A 16,903-nucleotide genomic window follows, 5' to 3' on the forward strand; every position below is an offset into this window, starting at 1 on the left:
AACGCAGCATCATCGAAAGCCCGAATCAGCGACGGCGTGCTCTTCCCCAGCGCAGCCATCGCCCTGCAGACACGCATGGAAGAGACTTCTCGAGCAGCGGCGGGCTGTTCTGGCGGGCGTTGTGACGGAGCTGTATTGGAAATGTTAAGCGGGATATTGGGTTTGTGGTGAGCGTGGCCCCTGGTGGGGAAAGGGCGGGAGGAGGGGGGTGGTGGTGGTGGGGATGGGGATGGGGATGGGGATGGGGATGGGGATGGGGATGGGGATGGGGATGGGGATGGGGATGTGTTAAATGTGGCGGGTAGGGAGGTGTTGGAGGAGGTGTTCGGGAGATTGGGGGTGTTGGAGGAGAGGGCGGAGAGGGTGCGTAGGGCGGTTCAGTGAGGGGGGTGGTTGGGTGAGGCGATGGTACCTGGGGGATTGGGTGGCTGGGGTTGGAGAGCTGGTAGAGGCGGCCCTGTTTGGGTTCGTCCATGGCTTCATAGTTGAGGTGGATACGAAACAGGCAGCAGAATGCCCAACCCTTCTTGTGTACGTGTACTTGTTGTACTGCCACCACACAAGCCGATGCCATCCAATGTTTGGTATTCCGCCTCGTACGTCCTTGTTCTTTCTGGGCGGTTGCCCTCACGTGAAGCCGCCACTCACACCATGGTATTACCATGTGATGGGAACCTCGGAGCTTAGGCCGGATGAAGGACCCTGTGTAGGTAATGGAGTGAACTCGGCGCTGTTGATTTGTCCTCTGAAGGCTCAGTAGACACGTGAGCGGGAACGTTGTCTTGACGGTCTTTATAGATCTGCCGGCATTTTCCGATCCATACCATTAGAGATAGCAGGTGTAAGTCATTTGCAATGGCCAGTGATCTCTGCACGGATTGTGTACCGTGTAGAGCGAGTGGCAAGACTGATTCAGTTCGAGCGTATGAACACATCAGGAACTACCAGCGCTGTGGCCACATGAAGCATCTCCCCCGAGATGAGTTGTCCGCTTCCACGTGGTACCATGCCCTCCACCACCAGTGGTTGTCTATAAAGTGTTCAAACATCCCTCCTCCAGTGCACACCACTCAAGCAAGCACCCAATCTTTTAAAAACACACCCGGCTTTCCAGAAACTACAACTCTCTACGTTTGCAACACTTCTCCATCCTGCTTCTCTATCCTACACGGTGATTACAAAAATGGCAGAGTGAGGACGGTCTACCCCTGTCGCCTTGGATGGAAGCTGATAGTCATGATAGGGTAGCTTCATTTTACCGGCCCGATGCCTACAACACACTCCCGAGTCTTCTCAACGCCAGCCACCAGCTCAACGAGTTGGATGGCATATCCACGGTGTCTGGCCCCATCCGACAACTCTTCCTGGACCACGGCGTCCAAGAGCGATTCGGCGTTATCCTGCTGCACAAGCACCTGGACATGGAACCAACCGAGCGTCTGGTCGAGTGCGGGTGCACTTCCAGCCCGTGGGACGTTGGCGACGCTACCAGCCCTGTCGTCAACAAGTATGAGGGCACCATCGTCCCCCGATCGTTCCGGCTGATGGACGGAAGCTTCGTCCCCTACGAATTCGGATATCTCCACGAGGGACAGCACCCGGCCTCGGAGGAGGACAGCGATGCCCACTTCTTGCAGGAATTTGGCAGGTTTCTGGGAGAACATCAGCTTGACCGGGTCATTGGCCTCCGCGACTTGGACCAGCATGATCCGAAGCTGAACGTCGAGGTCACCGAAGGCAGGGCCAACATCATGATGCCGCGAGGCAGTGTGCCGGAGAGCGAGCTGATCCCGGCAGTTTGGACCTTTGGACTCGGCGAAGACGATAGCTGCAAGTGCCGCGGGTATTGCTATTATAGGGGCTCAGATCACACCGGCCAATACAGCCATACCTGCCAAAGGTAGCTAGGGGGGTGAATCAGGATGTATCTTGAGGGCACTTGACTTGGCTGGTTCGGGTCCTTGGGCTTACGTATAATGGTAGTTAGTCGCACAGGTTGCTTGACAATGCCTACCAATGTATTGCGTTTCCAATTCAATGCTGAAATCCCTGTTGTGCTCAGCGTGGATGAGTAAGAGTAAAAGGAAAAAAAAAAAAAAAAGAAAAAAAAAGAAAAAAAAAAGAAAAAAAAAGAAAAAAAAAGAAAAAAAAAAGAAAGAAAGAAAATGAGAAAGGAAAGAAGGGATGTAAAAAAGAACAAAATTCTCTAAACCTCAATATTATTATTATTATTTCCTACACCGATATGCCCTGGGGCGCGCCGGTCCTTCTACTGCTATTTACAAAGGAAACCGTACCGGATAGGCCGGATAAAAACCTCTGTCTACCACTTTGAGACAACAATCTATGAATCCGTCATACTGCAAAAGAAAGGAGGCCCTTTGCCGGCCTCCGGGCCCTCTAGCCCTCCCCATCCACTGTTTCTAGCTCCAGCCTTCTGGCCAGGCTATACTCCAGTAGCCGGCCAGAGTCCATCAGCCAGCCAAGGACCTTCCTAACAAATCTTCTGCTCCGGGCACCTACTCCCCGTAATACGGTTTGTGGGTCCCGATGTGACCGAATCTCTCTGCCGTCCCACGGCCTTTGTAACGGCGGGTCGGGGCACCAAACCACCAAGTGCTCCACTGTCTCCCTGCCCCTCCCGCACTCGCAATAGGGGGTACGGACCTCCGGGACTTTCACCCTGAACAGGTAGTCCCGGAGGCCTATATCCCCGATACGGGCCTGGGAAAGGAGGGAGCTCTGCGCCTTTGTAAGACCTTCGTGTCTCATCAGAGCTTTGTCGGTAAATAAGAGGGCTGGGGGGTCTTCGTCGGCTATCCTCCTGTTTAATACCCTCTGTCGAGTAGTACTTTGTTGACTAGCTCTCTGTTGTTCCCACCGGGCCTGCCAGGCCAGTTCGACCACCTCCTTGGTATTCGACCCCCTGTCCTTCCCCCCGATCTTCCATTTGTAGTTAACCCACTGGGCCACTACACTAGCGGCTAGTTCAGTGGGCGTGGGACTCTGCGGGCCCTGACGGGGCCTCCAGCCTCGGGTTTTCCTCCTCTTGTTGAACCTTCGGTAGACCTTATTGCAGGCCTCAGTAATTAGATGCCCCGTGGTTATTCTCTCAGCCTCCGGCCCAGCCCCTGACTGTAGGGCCTGCTTCTGTAGCCGGCCCTCGAAGTCGGCCAGCCGCTTGTTGAGATATAAGTCTAGCGGTGGCACCCAGGCCTCTGTTTCTAAGCACCGAATAGGAGCTGACTTGTATGCCCCTACTACTATTCGAAGGCTCCTGTTCTGAGCTTTTGACAAGACCTTTGCAGGCCCCTTCGGCCCTGTAGCTCTTGGAGCTGTTGGTTGGTGGAAGCTGGAGGCTCCGTAAGCTATGGCACTGCGGATGCACTTTACGTAGACCTCCCGAGCCCTGGATAGGCTCGGGCCCCACGTCTTTGCTGCAATCCTCGATAAGGCGAAATCTTGGGTTTTGAGTTTCCGTTCCACAGCTTGTTGGTGCGCCCTCCATGATAGCTTCCAGTCCAGCCAGACTCCTAGAAACCGAGCCGATTCCACTGGCTTAACTGTGCTGTAGCCACTAGCCCCTGGGTGGGCCAGGGCCACCGGGTTCTCCCACTGTCTCCGACCTTTGTTGAAGTGAATTGATTCGCACTTTTGAGGTGCAAACGCCATCCCCCGGGTACCAGCCCACTGCAAGCAGGTCTTCCAAGCTTTTTCTAGTTGCTGTGTATTGGCTTCTGGGTTCTTTCCAAAAGAGCTAGTAAATACATGAATGAGAACCCCCTTTTCTTTAACTATACCAAGCTCCCGCTATAAATGCCAAGCTCCTCAAAGCTTACCGAAGTATAACTACCTTTAAGTTAACTAGTTATTGCAATAGAGGAATTAATATGGCCCGAGCACCCTCCTCCTGATGCGCCCTTGGAGCAGATACAAAGGATATCTGCCCGCCTGGAGATTGAAATGCGGCATCTCTTCGAAGAGTTCATTGCAAATCCCCCACGGCTTCCGAGGTTAGGGAGATGCAGAAGGCGCTTTCCGAAAGGGGGTTGCAATGGATAACTAGAGGTTTTTATCCAGCTTATATAATAACTACCATGGTTTCCTTCATATATAGCTGTATAGTTCCAAAGTTCTACCTGGCAAAGGTGGTATAGGAATGGGTATGAACTTGCCCGGCTGCCCCAGGCATGGGCTGACTGCCTACCTAATAAGGAGTTTTAACTATCGACAACATGGGCGCCTCACTAAGGTAACTTTGGTAGGGTCTTGGGTATTCTTTAGGGCCCTGCCCAAGTTCTACCAGTTCTTATTCTACTACTTGTACTTGCCCAATGTACCAGCCATTTTTGGGTATCTTTCTGTGGTTCCAGCCCTACTTCAACAAACGATAGAAAAACAAAGCAAAAATAACCAATCCAACCAAGAAACGCCGAGCAACTCCCCAGTGCCAGCACTGTTTTGCCGATATCCAGGGGCTAACCCTTCCTAATTTTGCTCCTGAAAGCTAACCTCGCCCTGCTTAGGCCAGTGGTCGAAATGACAGCTTGCGTACCATCCGGTGGCGGCTGCTGTATTGGACCGGGCTGTAGTGAGAGACCACGACCTGCTGACCGTCTTGGAGATCCCTAGCCTCTCCAACGGTAGAATGCCGATGGTTCCATTTATGCAGTCTCATAGATTCTGTCGCCGCGGCTGTTCTTGTAGTACCAGTCGCCCCTGCTGTCTTGTTTCCAGTCTACGCCACTGGACTTCTTTGGCTGGATGGATACCTTCTTAGGCTGGGTGACGGATGCTTTCTTAGAGGGGGGCTTCTCATACACCCGGTCGCCCCGGCTGTCCTTATAGTACCAGTCGCCTTTGCTGTCCTGCTTCCACTCTGGCTGAGCGGATGTCTTCTTAGGCTGCGTGACGGATGCCTTCTTCGCCGCGGGTTTCTCATACACCCGGTCGCCCCGGCTGTCCTTGTAGTACCAGTCGCCTCTGCTATCCTGCTTCCAGTCGACCTTGCCCCCTATCTTCATGTTCGTCATCATCCCGGGCAGGTCCGCGGCCGGGTTCGCGCCGCCGCCCCCTCCCCCGCCACCGGTCCGTCCGCCGCCACCAGCATTCGCTCCGCCACCACCGCGGCCTCCTCCACCACCGTACCCTGCACCGCCACTCGCTCCGTAGCCCTGGCCTGCCCCTCCAGCACCACCACCGCCGCCGCCGCCGCCGCCGCCGCCTTGTCTGGCCTCGCGGGCCGCTCGGGCTCGTTCGGCCTCTTCTTCCTCGCGGATCTTGGCCGGGGTGCATACACGGACTCGCAGGTGAGGCAGGACCACCTGACACACGGGGATCTTGGGTCTGTTGGACTCGCCCTCCGCGCACGGCTGTTGCAGGGCTGCGATGGGGTAGTATTTCCGGCTTCGGACGCCAAAGACGGCAATCTGCGGGACGAGGGCGCGGCCCTGGCTGTCGAGTGGGAGGTAGCCGTTCGTGGTGATTCGGACCTTATCCGGGTCGGTGTCGTCCAGGCGGCCGTTGTAGGCCTCAAAGTCGAAGCAGACGCCGTCTTCGCAGTGTGTCTGGTTCGGGTTGTTGTTGTTGGCCGCGTACCACGCCGGCGCAGTGCGTCTGCCGGTGTTGGCGCTCTTCATGAAGGTGGCCTTCTCGCCCCTGCAGATGGAGGAGTAGTAGATGGCGCCCCCGTGGATCCCGGGCATGAAGAGCGCCGCCGCCAGCAATGCCCCGTCGTCGGTTCCGGGTTGGGTCCAGGCCTGCTCGCCCTCTTCGAGGAGCCACTCGTAGGCTCTTCTCGCTTCGTTGCGGAGCGCCCGCCACGGAATGCTTTCGGTGTAGTTGACAGTTTTGGAAAGATGCCATGTCGCCCCGCCCGTGTTGGCACTCCCCGTTTTGTGCATGGTAAAGGAGGACGCCATGGTTTATAGTGAGGTTTGGCCGAAGATGAGGGGTGAGCTGATTGTAAACGTCGGGCGAATGGATTTGAGGTGGTTCAATGTGTGTGATTGTTTGCGACAGTCGTCCGGCGACTGAGTTTGAGACAGAAAGGCGGAATACCACACAACAGAAAATGAACCAAGTGTGGCTGGACGAGCAGGCTGTGGTTGTTGTTACTGTGCTTGTGGATGCTGGCTTCTGTTCAAGGTTGGAGGGGCAGAATGGGTTGACTTATACCCCTTCAGCCCCAGTGCCAACATCGCGAGCGAACCCCATAATAAATCTTGTTTCCTTTTCAAGCCCGGGTCGATACCTGGGTGCCCTAGACTGCACCGAGACAGGCCGGATTCCTGCTCGAAACTGGGCGACCTTGAAGGTTAGGTGTCGGTGAGGCCAGAGCAAGGCTTGTCACACAAGCAAGGAAGCCAAGTCTGAAGGCTTAGTGGCTTGACTTGGCCCAGATTTGGCCATACTTGAACTTGAGTTACTTGAACTTGATCAACCAAGTTGGGTCAAGTCAAGCCTCCACGCCCCATCGCCCTAACCAACCACCACCATAACCCTCTGATCCTCCTGGCCTTGTGGTGGTCCTGCCAGTGGGCTTGTGGGTGGCGTAAGTCAGGGGCTAAGGGTTACACAGGGCAAAGGGTGTATAAGCTGTAGTTGGGGGCCGGGTATATTGCAGTGCCAGCCGTGCACTCTCTTGCATGTGGCTAGTGGCTCGTAGACTGTAGTGGCTGTTAGGTATCTGATTGGCTTAACTCAAGTTGTCTACTTATGTACCTACCTAGGTAAGGTAGGTAGGTACATGTAGCCAACTGACCCAAGTCAAGTACGGGGCATTACTTGCTTGACTGGATGTCTGCATGTAATTTGACTTGATTTGACTTGATTTGGCTCGAATTGGTCAAGAATAGGGTGCTTACAGGTAGGTGGCTTGCAGCGAGCCTTGGGGTTGCGGCAATGCGCGTGCCATGGAAGTGGCACAACCTGGCCCAGGACCCGGCTAGAGGATCAGTTGAAGCTCGGATCGTTGAAATCTGACCACAAAGATGGGGGCCAATCTGGTCTGAAGGGCTATTTTCATCCAAAAGCTAGGTCCTTGGCAATTCAAATTGATTACAGATCCTAATAGTGATCATACCAAAGGTAAGGTACCTACCGATTCAATGGCTCGCCGCGGCGTCTTCCGTAGTATACTGTATGCTGTATTATGTTGGCCGGTGAAGTCTAAGGTGATGCCATACCTGACTTGACTTAACACGGGGTAATTCTTGAGAAGTTTCATGTCTTGCATTTATTTGGCCGCACAAGCGATCGTAGGGTTCAATACGAGTTCGATTTCTTCGATTTGTTGAATGAATTCTTCGTTCTGTGGGTGGGGTTTGCAGGCACTGCCCGGGACTGGAGTGATGATCTCCCAAGGAGCCTGGAAGTGATGATCATGGGACAATCACACCGAAGCTTGATGTTATCGTGGCAAAATACATTGAAGAGAAAATATATCATCTGGACTCAATTGGCCCAGCCATTGGGATAGAGTCAGACTACAATCGCTTTTCAATTCCCACCGGGCACGCGCTTGATTACCCAGCTGAGCCCAGGTAGGTACCTAACCCTAACCCAAGCAGTGGCTGAGCCCCAAAACCCAATTTCCTCTCGAAACTGTGTCACCATACCTGCCACCGTGCCACGCTTTGTGGAGTTTTGACGACGGCGCCAAATCCTGCGAAGATGACATCGCAATCCCACGACCCCGGCCGTAACCATCCCGCTCTTCTGCGCCTCCCCTCGTCTGTTCGGCGCCGCATATACTTGTTCCTCGGGCTTGGCGAGCTGGGACGGACACCCGCTCCTGTTTGATCTCGACGGCCCCGTCTGGGAGCCCGAACAGGTCACATTCTATGGCCTGCTGCTTTCTTGTCGCACCATATACAACGAGGCGTCGGCATTGCTATTTTCGTCCAACAGATTCGTCATTCACTACACGAACAAGCGGTCGCTGCAGCCGCTGCGCAATCTCACGCCCCCGTCGCTTGCATCCCTCACCAGCCTCAAAATAGTGCTCAACCAAACCTCCTGCCACCACCGCAGGGAAGTGGAGACCTTCGGTAAATGCTGCACCACCGCTAGGGTTAAAAGGACGGCCGCCGAGGGGTGCTGTCGGAGTGACGACGAGCATCTGCACGACACTCCGCTTCAGAGCTCCGGCTCGTCAGCGAGATTGATGCTTGATGAATGGCGTGGGACAGCCGCCTACTTGTCCTCCAACATCAAGCCCGGCGCTCTTCAGCTCTTATTGGTCTGCGATTTTGGCCAGAAAGAAGTCGAGGCAGCAGAACAGGCTGTTGCACCACTTCCTTCTCCTCCCAGAGCTCAAAGGACTGCCATGTTCGACTTCTGCAGTAGCCCCGAATACCCAGGCTGCGCCAACTCGCCCGGAGTGCAGCACTACAAGCCAGCCGTAAAGCTAGCCCCGGAAGCCCGCGTCGTCACAATCGTCGTTGCTCTATCTAGCCTTTCTTAATTCTTCCGCGGGAGCTACGCATTCGCATCCTCGAATACACTGACCTTGTAGTCTCCGTGGAAGGAGGTTCATGTGGAACAGGCTGGAACTAGTGGCTATCAATATCTCTGTTCAGGATGCTCCGCATGGGAAGGCTTGTCTTGTCCCCCTTCTCATCACCATGGATGCCAGTATGGGGGTTGCCACCGTCAAGCAAATATCCAAAACGGTCTTGTGCGGTACCATCACCCATCCATCGGGTGTTTCTGCCGCGTCCGGCATGCTGCCTTTTCATCCACCTGCAAATGCTGGGCTCCGCCTACGCCTCTGTTTCTGATCTGTCGCCATCTTTGTGAGGATGCAAGATACGTTTTCTTTTCCGCGAATCGATTCGTCGTCAGTGATTCTCTGGCATCCGGCAACCCCTGGATAGCTTTCGACGTTTTGCGCACCCTCAATTTTGAATCGCCAGAGCAGCAGGGCAACTACTGGGAGACAGAGGAGTACCGACAGGCGCAACCCCCGCGAGCGTACCCAGCCCACCGTTTTGCAGCGAGTCAGTTCTTGAGGGAGGTGGTCCCCGCCGACTGTTTGGGCTATCTGCGCTTCCTCGAACTGGTCTTTCCTCCCTACAATCACGAGTGCTGGCCACATGATGGCCACCCCGCTCTGCAGGACTGGATTGATACCCTCGATTGGGTTGAGGACAAGATCAACACTCCCGCCATCACACTGCGCCTCACCATGGCCGGTTTGAGGGGGTGGTCTCCTGCATATCCTGACGGCCGTGAAGAACTAACCCAGGCCCAAGGAGACGCAGTGCTGGCCGGATACGACCGCATCCTGAGGCCCCTAGCTCGTCTCGGCAAGCACGGCCTCACTCGGTTCTACGCGGATTTTGCATGGCCTTGGAAATGGACCAACTGGGTGGGAGAGAGGCTTTTGCGTGACTACGCAGCCAACCGGTCCTGGTTAAGGGAACAGGAAAAGTCGTTGAACGAGCGCGCCGAGCGCCTCATATTGGGGGACCAGCATGACCGGCTCCGTTCTCACGAGGGCGAACCAGAAGAGAGTCCTTGGAAGATACACTGCGAGCCACTCTATTAGCGCCTTCCTCAGCCTTGAGAAACGATAGTCCCGCATCAAGTTATCGAAACCGACATCTTTCATCATTGCAGTCCAGCGTTAAGAGGGCCTCGGGGCAGCACCACAGCGCCAATAAGCCAGAAACACCGTCCAATTGGTTTTATCCCGCCTAAACGCACGGATTGGCTGTTTCACTACCGCCCTTCGAGACCTCGTCCCAGTCTGCACAGCTTTCCAGTTTACAGAAGAGACGGGGAGAGGGCGAACCAGCCAGGACCAAACAGTGGATGCTTGGCCGGTTCTGGCGTCAAAAATATAAGATAGAAAGACAAACGGGATTCCACACCGTATGTCTTGAAAAGATATGAGCCCTTGAGAAAGAAATACAGTCTCTCATCTGGTTCCTCCGAGCGCCGCCCACCTGCGTGGCAGCCGTGCTTTGTCAGCCAGGCCGCATGATGCCGGTTTTTATGAGCATTCATCGACGATGACGGTCGACAAACCGGGAACAATGGGAGGTGCGAGGAACCCCAATCTACGCCTGGTTGCGCCGCTTTGCTAGGGAGCCCCAGGTTGAAGAAAACGAATTCCTGGATTTCGGGAGTCTGCCTTCCATCTCGAACCAACCGCCCGGGACTGGGACGCTCATTGGAGGGCGAGCAAGGTGGGGTCGCGGATTCCTCAGATGAATGGGAGGGAGGGTGACTGAAAATGGCGCCCCTGCCCGCCAGAACAGCAAATTGTGTAACGAGCTACTGGCACACAATCCATGGAACTGGAGTGGCAGCGAACCCTTTACCTCGGCCCCCAGACCTCAAATGTGGTGACCAGCCCACATTATCATATTATGAATCTATACTGAGAACTTTCAGGCTCACATTGTCGAAAATTCGAAATCAAGCCTCCCATCCTTAGCATCACTTGACTGCCCGTCTGCCCGTGTCACCATCAAATCAAGTCACAAATATGCCGAAGCGTCAAAGGACACCAACAAACCCACTGGAGGTTGCCAACCGCAAAACCGACGAGGAGTTTATTACCGACTATCTACAGCCGGGGTGAGTACCAAATGCTGCATGCGTATTCAATGAGACTGGGGGCTTTGTTACTGGCAACATGCAGCTGACACGTACTCTTAACAGCGCCGGTAATCTCCCCCCTGGTGTGCAGCCATGGACGACAGCATGGACACACCCAAAGACAGGCACCGAATACACAGTCAGCTTGGTGCGGGTAGAGAGCCTCTCAGAGCCCGATTTCAGGGCCTGCTTCCAGCTCATAGAGCAGACGAGCCGGGCCGACTACGAAAACTCAACGGCCGGGTGGAACGCGAAGAAAAAGGCCATCGAGATGAAGTCACCAGGGCTACGCTACATCCTCGTCAAGCGGAAAGACACAGCCGCCCTAGAGGGCTTCACCTCGCTCATGCCGACCTACGAAGAAGGCCAGCCCGTCATCTACTGCTACGAGATCCATCTCCAGCCATCACTCCAGGGGTAACGTACCCACCCCACCAACCCTACCAGCCGACTGGAGCTAATTGAGACAACAGAACCGGCCTAGCCCCCCTCCTCATGAACTTCCACTCCACCATCGCGACCAACCTCCCGCCCATCACCAAGGTCATGCTGACTTGCTTCCTGGCCAACCAGCGCGGCCTGAACTTCTACACCAGGCTCGGCTTTGAAACCGACGACATCTCCCCCGTACCGAGGCAGCTGCGCTATGGAAAACTATTCACTCCGGATTATCGCATTCTGAGCAAGCCGGTTTGGGCGGGGGGTGAGGGGGATGAGGGGGGGCCTGCGATGAGGTCGGGCGCTAGGCATCTCTGATTATGGTTGGCGCTGTGAGGCTGTTGAGGGTGTCTTGTGTGCACGGAGCTGCCAGCGCTTGACCTTCTCGGGCCCGGAGAAGCGTCCGATGGGGGCTAGCCATGCCGGGGTTTGTGGTAATCCCGGCTGGTCACTGATCATGCCGGCGGCGAAAAAAGCGGTCGTGGATGTCGAAGACCGAGTTTGGCATATTTTGTTGTTGCCGATGAGGGAGAACGGTGCTCTTAAATAGAGGTCCTGCTTTAGAGAGATATTCTAGACAACCTATTTATATTCCATGCCTCCCTAAGAGCAGCCCCTGGGCGGTCTTCGAGTGGCAGATCCACGATTCCATTTTGACATCGTGGTAAAGTTCTGGGCCACCGGTTCATGGGCTCCTTGGTTGCTTCTCATCCTTCCTAGAAAACTGAACTGAAAACGAAAACAAGAAAAAAGGAGGGAAGAGATGGACCAAAACAAATGATAAAAGAGGCAATCTAAAGTAACATAAAAAAAGGGAAGAAAGGAAAAAATAGAAGGATACTGTGAAAAGAGGACGTAACAAATAACTAATCGTTTGCCGATCGAAGCCGGCCCTGGTTGGGCCGGCGAAAGGAGAATCGCTACCAGATGTAACGCAAATGCACTATGCAGAACTGAATGTGTGAAGAAGGTTGTTCTCTTGCTGGTTTGCGATAGTGGGTGAAGGAGTTGGGGAGAGGAGAAAAAATAAAGGAAAAAGAAATTGGGGAAGGAGATTGAGAAAAAAGGAAGGTGAATACGGACGGATTCTTTGTGGTTTTGGATGGCGTTTTTTCTGTTCTTACAAGACGAGTTTTGATCGACACCGACGCCTGCAAGCTCTGTCCTGTAGGCTGTATAATTCAGAAGTCGGAAGAGGGCGGCAACGACGGCGCAGGTGGCTTTATAGCACGACCAAGAATCGTCACGGGATCAATGCAACAATAACTGAGCAAATAAGGACTTTGGCACAAAGAAATTGTTCTCAGATTATCTCCCAGAGTTTCGGAGTGAAGTGATTATGGGCTTCGGTTGCCTGTGTGGCTAGAGTGAGGCGGAAGCTAATACATGTAACAAACCTGTGGCGCATATTTTGTGGTGTTTGGATTCACCTCGTGTATTCTGGAACACAGAATGTGTGTATTGTAAATTTATTCCAAATGCTGCAAGTCCAATCCATCCCTAATTTCTTAATAACCATAGAGTTGGGCCATTTGCCTGTACCCATATGACCGCATCTTCATTGCGCAAGCCGCCGAGGCATGATCGGCAGAATTCTGAGAGTTTTGCGGTTGCGGCGACATTTCCACCGACGCGATCCCCGGCACCAAAACCCGACGGTGCTCTACCAGGGTCGACCCATCATCAACCGGAGTCGCCGTGTTCATTATCCAAAGCTCCGAAGCCACGGCTGCCACATCCCGTTCCTCTTCACGCCACCATCCAGCCACCTCAGCCAGGGTCAATCCAAGCCATTATCGGCGAGCAGTGCCGATCTCGCCTGTACGTCCCTCCGATTGCCTGGACATCGAACCAGCCACGGCTTCTAGGATGTCACTTTGTTTTTGAGACGTTGCGGGCAAGGGGGGAGAGACACGGCGGTGCAGAGAGGGAGAGCACAACCCAGCAGCGAACCGAGGAGTACCAACAGCGGATTCTTGCCGCAGCTGGTCTACAAGGGCCGGCGATAGCGTCGTGGTGGAAAGCGGCCGTTGAGGACTTTCTTAGAACTTACAACATTTGCCCGCTTAGGTATGCACATAAATCCCTTTGCACGTCGTTCCTGCTACTAACATTCCCGAGATCCGACTCAACCCTACCCTTTCGGCTTGGTGGCCGTGTTGTTGCCAAGATTAAAACCGATGGAATTTTCTCCGCTGGTTCGACAGCTCCCTTTCTCGTCTACATCAACCTTGAGACAATAGATGCACTTCGCGAGAAGCATGTTCACTCTCGGTCTCGGCTCGGCCGGCGACACAGCTTTCCTGTTGCAATCCTCAAACAAAAGAAGCTGCGCTCCCTCCAGCCCCAGCACAAAACGGAAGACCCGTACATTCTGGCCGCTCTAATTGCCTTGGCTCAAGAGCAGCAATTACAGAGCCGACAGGCAACCAACGGGCGGACAATAGACGCGCAAGCCCAAATTTCCTCGTCTGGCGAGGCAGAGGCGTCCTTGCATGATAGTACTTCTTTCAAGGTATTTCCTCCTCTGAATTAAGCTTCTTCATTCTCTAATCAAAGCCACAGGTCCAAGTGCTGGTCGTCCCTGGTGCAAGAGCTCAAGTTATCCACGTATACAAGGCTTCTATCCCCTCAGGGTTCCTTGACAACTTTCAGAAACCGTCGCAGTTTTCGCCAACCTCTCCGATTCTGGTCTCGTACTATTCACTTTCTCTCAATGAGCCAGAAGAGTTGGTGAATCAAATACCTCTCGTGCTTAGAGTTCCCGTCGATGAACAAGGGGACGAAGGGGAGAATCCTGGCACCGGTAGCAGAGAGCATATAGTCGCTCACTAGCGTCTAGCGCCGTAATAACCGCACCGGACAAGTTGCCACATACTCAGAACCGAAGAAATGTAGACTCAGATACCATGTACTGATTATCCCTGCGGTTCTCACACAACCGTATCGCAGTTGCCTATTTTGTAGCTGGTGCTATTAGTATATGACCTGACAAAGAATGGTGGCGTTTCTCGTGCGCAGAAAGACATGTTTGAGAACGCAAGAACCGTCAGGCTTTCAAGTCGGGCGTATTGGTGATTTTAAGGCGAGCCTCTTGCTGAGCTGAAGGATATTATAATCAACCCATCCCGCATCAGTCCACCTTGAATCTCGATTCCTTCGATAAACTCAATGTTATTTGACACCTTAAACCAACTGATTGGGCTGAGCAGCGGCTCCTAAAGGGTCACCATATCCTGCTACCTGCCGTTATGGGGGGTCGATCGGCGTCGGCTCCGGCCATGTTCGGCGGCCTGTTGGTAAAGCCCGAAGACCAGCACCCTCGCCGCCTTCAATGGTGGGCTTGACAATTTCATGGCTTAACGCACCAAACTCACTCCCAGTACACGTGCGCCAAGGAATTATGGTTCTTATGCCTGATTTACTCGTTTCTCAAGTGTAGTTTGCTCACCAGATCCCGCACCGAATCTGGATCCGTGCCAAAACGACCTAATCAACCTCCGGCTCAGCCTAGTCAATCAACCGCCATCAAACACCGATCTTCTTGTCTCACCATGATATTGCAGTCGCCCAGGTCCTTATGCAGTAGCACCATAGGCAACGCCAAAACATCCGGCGGTGACGCGAGCACGTCACGAAAGACTCGGTGGAACCTCCCAGGCATAGCGCCTAACAGGAGTCGCAGCTCAGCCGCAAACATATGCAACACGCGAGGGTGGTAGGATTGACCCAACCTCCTATAATCCGCTAGGACTGCCCGGGGCTTGGGGCGTCTCTCTCGACCAGCTCCGCAGCCCTGTCCTAGGCCGCCGCGTACTGTGGTGCCTACGCGGGATCTGAGTAAGTAGGGGTCCAATCATTTTACGACTTGTCTGCATTCAGATCCGAGTATGATCTGCGTTGTGCAATAATCTTTGTACTCTATGGTAAGCGCTAATTGGTTTTTATTACCAAAGGCAGCTTGATAGGGTCCTCGTCACGCCGTCGTGCGCAACATCAGCCGCGGGCAATCCGACAAGTCACTACCTTACTATTAGGGAACAAGAAGGTATAAATCGAGCAACTCTCCCATGCTTCATCGAGTTTATAGAAGTAGATCAAGCAGTCCAACAGCGCTCCATTCGCACACAGCCTCAAAAAACTATCATTACGTCTCACCCGGTTCGATCACCCTTTTGCTAAACGCCACCATCATGACGAAGCCCGTTACCATTCTTTTCGCATTGGCGGGGATTCTTCTCCCTCTTGCTGAGGCCAAGGCCTGCAAGGAGGGGCTCGACTACTGTGGCTATAACCTGCTGAAGAGAGGCATGTGCCTCTCCCGCCGGCCTTGCTTTCCATTCAATGCTAATTGTAAGAATCCAGGGGACTATCTCCGCGAGATTGACAACGAGCTCAAGAGAGTCGGGCTTCCCACCCAGGACCCGTATGAGAGACATTCTCTCTTTCATTGTTCCAGTGACGGATGGATTCGCTGGAATGTTTACTGCGGCAACTGTATCGATGGCGGCTCCGGAAAGGATGACTTTTGCAGGTAGTACCTGGCTAGGGGCACTTACCAGGGGGCGGTAGCATTGGGCTCGGGACACCATTAGGCACCAGGGCAGTTCTTGATATTACAAGTTGAATTGAGAAAGTGCTGTGCTGGCCGCCAAACTTCGCTGGACAGTATCGCCGTTTCAACGGCCTCGACAGTGAGGGGCGTGGCACAGGATCCCAATACAGTACCTGTTCCCACCACATCTGCTTGCTTTGCTCTCGTATCTATCACACAACGGCATTTCTTCATGCTGCTATGGGTGGCGTGTTCCTCCAGGCTTCCTTTGGCGCCATCTCTCATCACTCGCTAAGCGTCACCGTTTAGTTACACCATCACCGATCTCACCCACCATAACCTCCACCACCAACAACGATACTACCAATATGGAAGCTCTCTATGGTCGCACCGTCGCCGACGTCTCCTTCCTCACTTACCCAAGCCGAAACTAACCTAATCGAAGATTAGGTCTCGCCCGAGGAAGACGAATATATGTGCCGTACAAAAGCGAATAGAAAGATACGTGTCGAGCTTATTGCCATCGCCACGACAGATCCAGAGCAGCTGATAAAAGTCGATCAACTTGTCCAGCGGAACACAGTTTTTCTTACCGAGCTTTGGAGGGAGGTGCAAAACCCAAACCAACCACCTGATATGATAGAGTTGATCGACCGCCTTCAGCAGTGAGATCGGCTCTTACGAAAAGGGAAATCCCTAGATACAACGAGGCCTATACGGCTGTTTGGAATACGCTTGACGACCAGGTAAGGCTTGCGATTATTGCGGCCCGAGATCGGCTCTTGCAGATTATGGATGAGGAATGGTGTGGGGATAATGGTAAATATCCGCGTAGGATGAGGAGAGGTTCCGGGAAGCCTTGTTGTCCCCGGCAAGCAGGCTTTTCTGTCGGGCGTTTGTCCAGAAGCGGAAGGATCGCGGGCTGACAGGGCACGTAGGGCTGGCTGGCACTGGACGGTGGTGGCTGTGTCTCTGCTGTGATTCCAAAGGCCGTTCTGGCTGCATGCTTGGCAGCTTGCCGATCCCCGTCAGCAGGAAGATAGAAGTCACAGCATTGGCTGGAGATCGAAACTCCAAACTGTCAAGTTTTGCCTAGATTCGGAAAGGTGCATGCTTACATGCTGTTCGGGCGTCATTGTACATGTATTTAAACTTGACCATTATGATTCATTTCGGAATTTCCTGGATGTTGTTCGAACTCAGGATTCTTGAGATTTAGTTAAGAATTCACTGAAGCCTTACAGTCTTATTACTCCCCACTGCCGTCGAGCTCGCCTTTTTTTATTGAGACCCGTCACC

The 16,903-nt window shown here is 53.7% G+C and overlaps 8 protein-coding genes across 8 annotated transcripts; 4 read left to right on the plus strand and 4 right to left on the minus strand.

The window, feature by feature from the left end:
* Window positions 1–855: 855 nt before the first annotated feature.
* On the plus strand, window positions 856–1,904 carry CHGG_10885 (uncharacterized protein; the record flags this gene model as incomplete). Its single annotated transcript, XM_001226151.1, has 2 exons — window positions 856–923; window positions 1,235–1,904. 2 exons carry the CDS (start codon window positions 856–858, stop codon window positions 1,902–1,904), a joined length of 738 nt encoding a protein of 245 aa, XP_001226152.1.
* A 496-nt stretch (window positions 1,905–2,400) lies between these two features.
* Window positions 2,401–3,508, minus strand: CHGG_10886 (uncharacterized protein; the record flags this gene model as incomplete). The annotated part of the gene is made up of 2 exons (XM_001226152.1): window positions 2,401–3,335; window positions 3,394–3,508. 2 exons carry the CDS (start codon window positions 3,506–3,508, stop codon window positions 2,401–2,403), a joined length of 1,050 nt encoding a protein of 349 aa, XP_001226153.1.
* Window positions 3,509–4,664: 1,156 nt separating this feature from the next.
* CHGG_10887 (uncharacterized protein) lies at window positions 4,665–5,921 on the minus strand (the record flags this gene model as incomplete). The annotated part of the gene is made up of 1 exon (XM_001226153.1): window positions 4,665–5,921. The coding sequence occupies one exon, from the start codon at window positions 5,919–5,921 to the stop codon at window positions 4,665–4,667; it is 1,257 nt and encodes a 418-aa protein (XP_001226154.1).
* A 2,246-nt stretch (window positions 5,922–8,167) lies between these two features.
* On the plus strand, window positions 8,168–9,553 carry CHGG_10888 (uncharacterized protein; the record flags this gene model as incomplete). The annotated part of the gene is made up of 2 exons (XM_001226154.1): window positions 8,168–8,404; window positions 8,519–9,553. 2 exons carry the CDS (start codon window positions 8,168–8,170, stop codon window positions 9,551–9,553), a joined length of 1,272 nt encoding a protein of 423 aa, XP_001226155.1.
* A 945-nt stretch (window positions 9,554–10,498) lies between these two features.
* Window positions 10,499–11,032, plus strand: CHGG_10889 (uncharacterized protein; the record flags this gene model as incomplete). Its single annotated transcript, XM_001226155.1, has 2 exons — window positions 10,499–10,590; window positions 10,675–11,032. 2 exons carry the CDS (start codon window positions 10,499–10,501, stop codon window positions 11,030–11,032), a joined length of 450 nt encoding a protein of 149 aa, XP_001226156.1.
* A 3,531-nt stretch (window positions 11,033–14,563) lies between these two features.
* Window positions 14,564–14,909, minus strand: CHGG_10890 (uncharacterized protein; the record flags this gene model as incomplete). Its single annotated transcript, XM_001226156.1, has 2 exons — window positions 14,564–14,718; window positions 14,879–14,909. 2 exons carry the CDS (start codon window positions 14,907–14,909, stop codon window positions 14,564–14,566), a joined length of 186 nt encoding a protein of 61 aa, XP_001226157.1.
* A 333-nt stretch (window positions 14,910–15,242) lies between these two features.
* On the plus strand, window positions 15,243–15,587 carry CHGG_10891 (uncharacterized protein; the record flags this gene model as incomplete). The annotated part of the gene is made up of 2 exons (XM_001226157.1): window positions 15,243–15,333; window positions 15,415–15,587. The coding sequence occupies 2 exons, from the start codon at window positions 15,243–15,245 to the stop codon at window positions 15,585–15,587; spliced, it is 264 nt and encodes an 87-aa protein (XP_001226158.1).
* Window positions 15,588–16,393: 806 nt separating this feature from the next.
* Window positions 16,394–16,740, minus strand: CHGG_10892 (uncharacterized protein; the record flags this gene model as incomplete). The annotated part of the gene is made up of 2 exons (XM_001226158.1): window positions 16,394–16,579; window positions 16,723–16,740. The coding sequence occupies 2 exons, from the start codon at window positions 16,738–16,740 to the stop codon at window positions 16,394–16,396; spliced, it is 204 nt and encodes a 67-aa protein (XP_001226159.1).
* Window positions 16,741–16,903: the final 163 nt, after the last annotated feature.

The sequence above is a fragment of the Chaetomium globosum genome, genomic scaffold (genome assembly GCF_000143365.1).
Source record: "Chaetomium globosum CBS 148.51 scaffold_8 genomic scaffold, whole genome shotgun sequence".
Classification (NCBI taxonomy): domain Eukaryota; kingdom Fungi; phylum Ascomycota; class Sordariomycetes; order Sordariales; family Chaetomiaceae; genus Chaetomium; species Chaetomium globosum.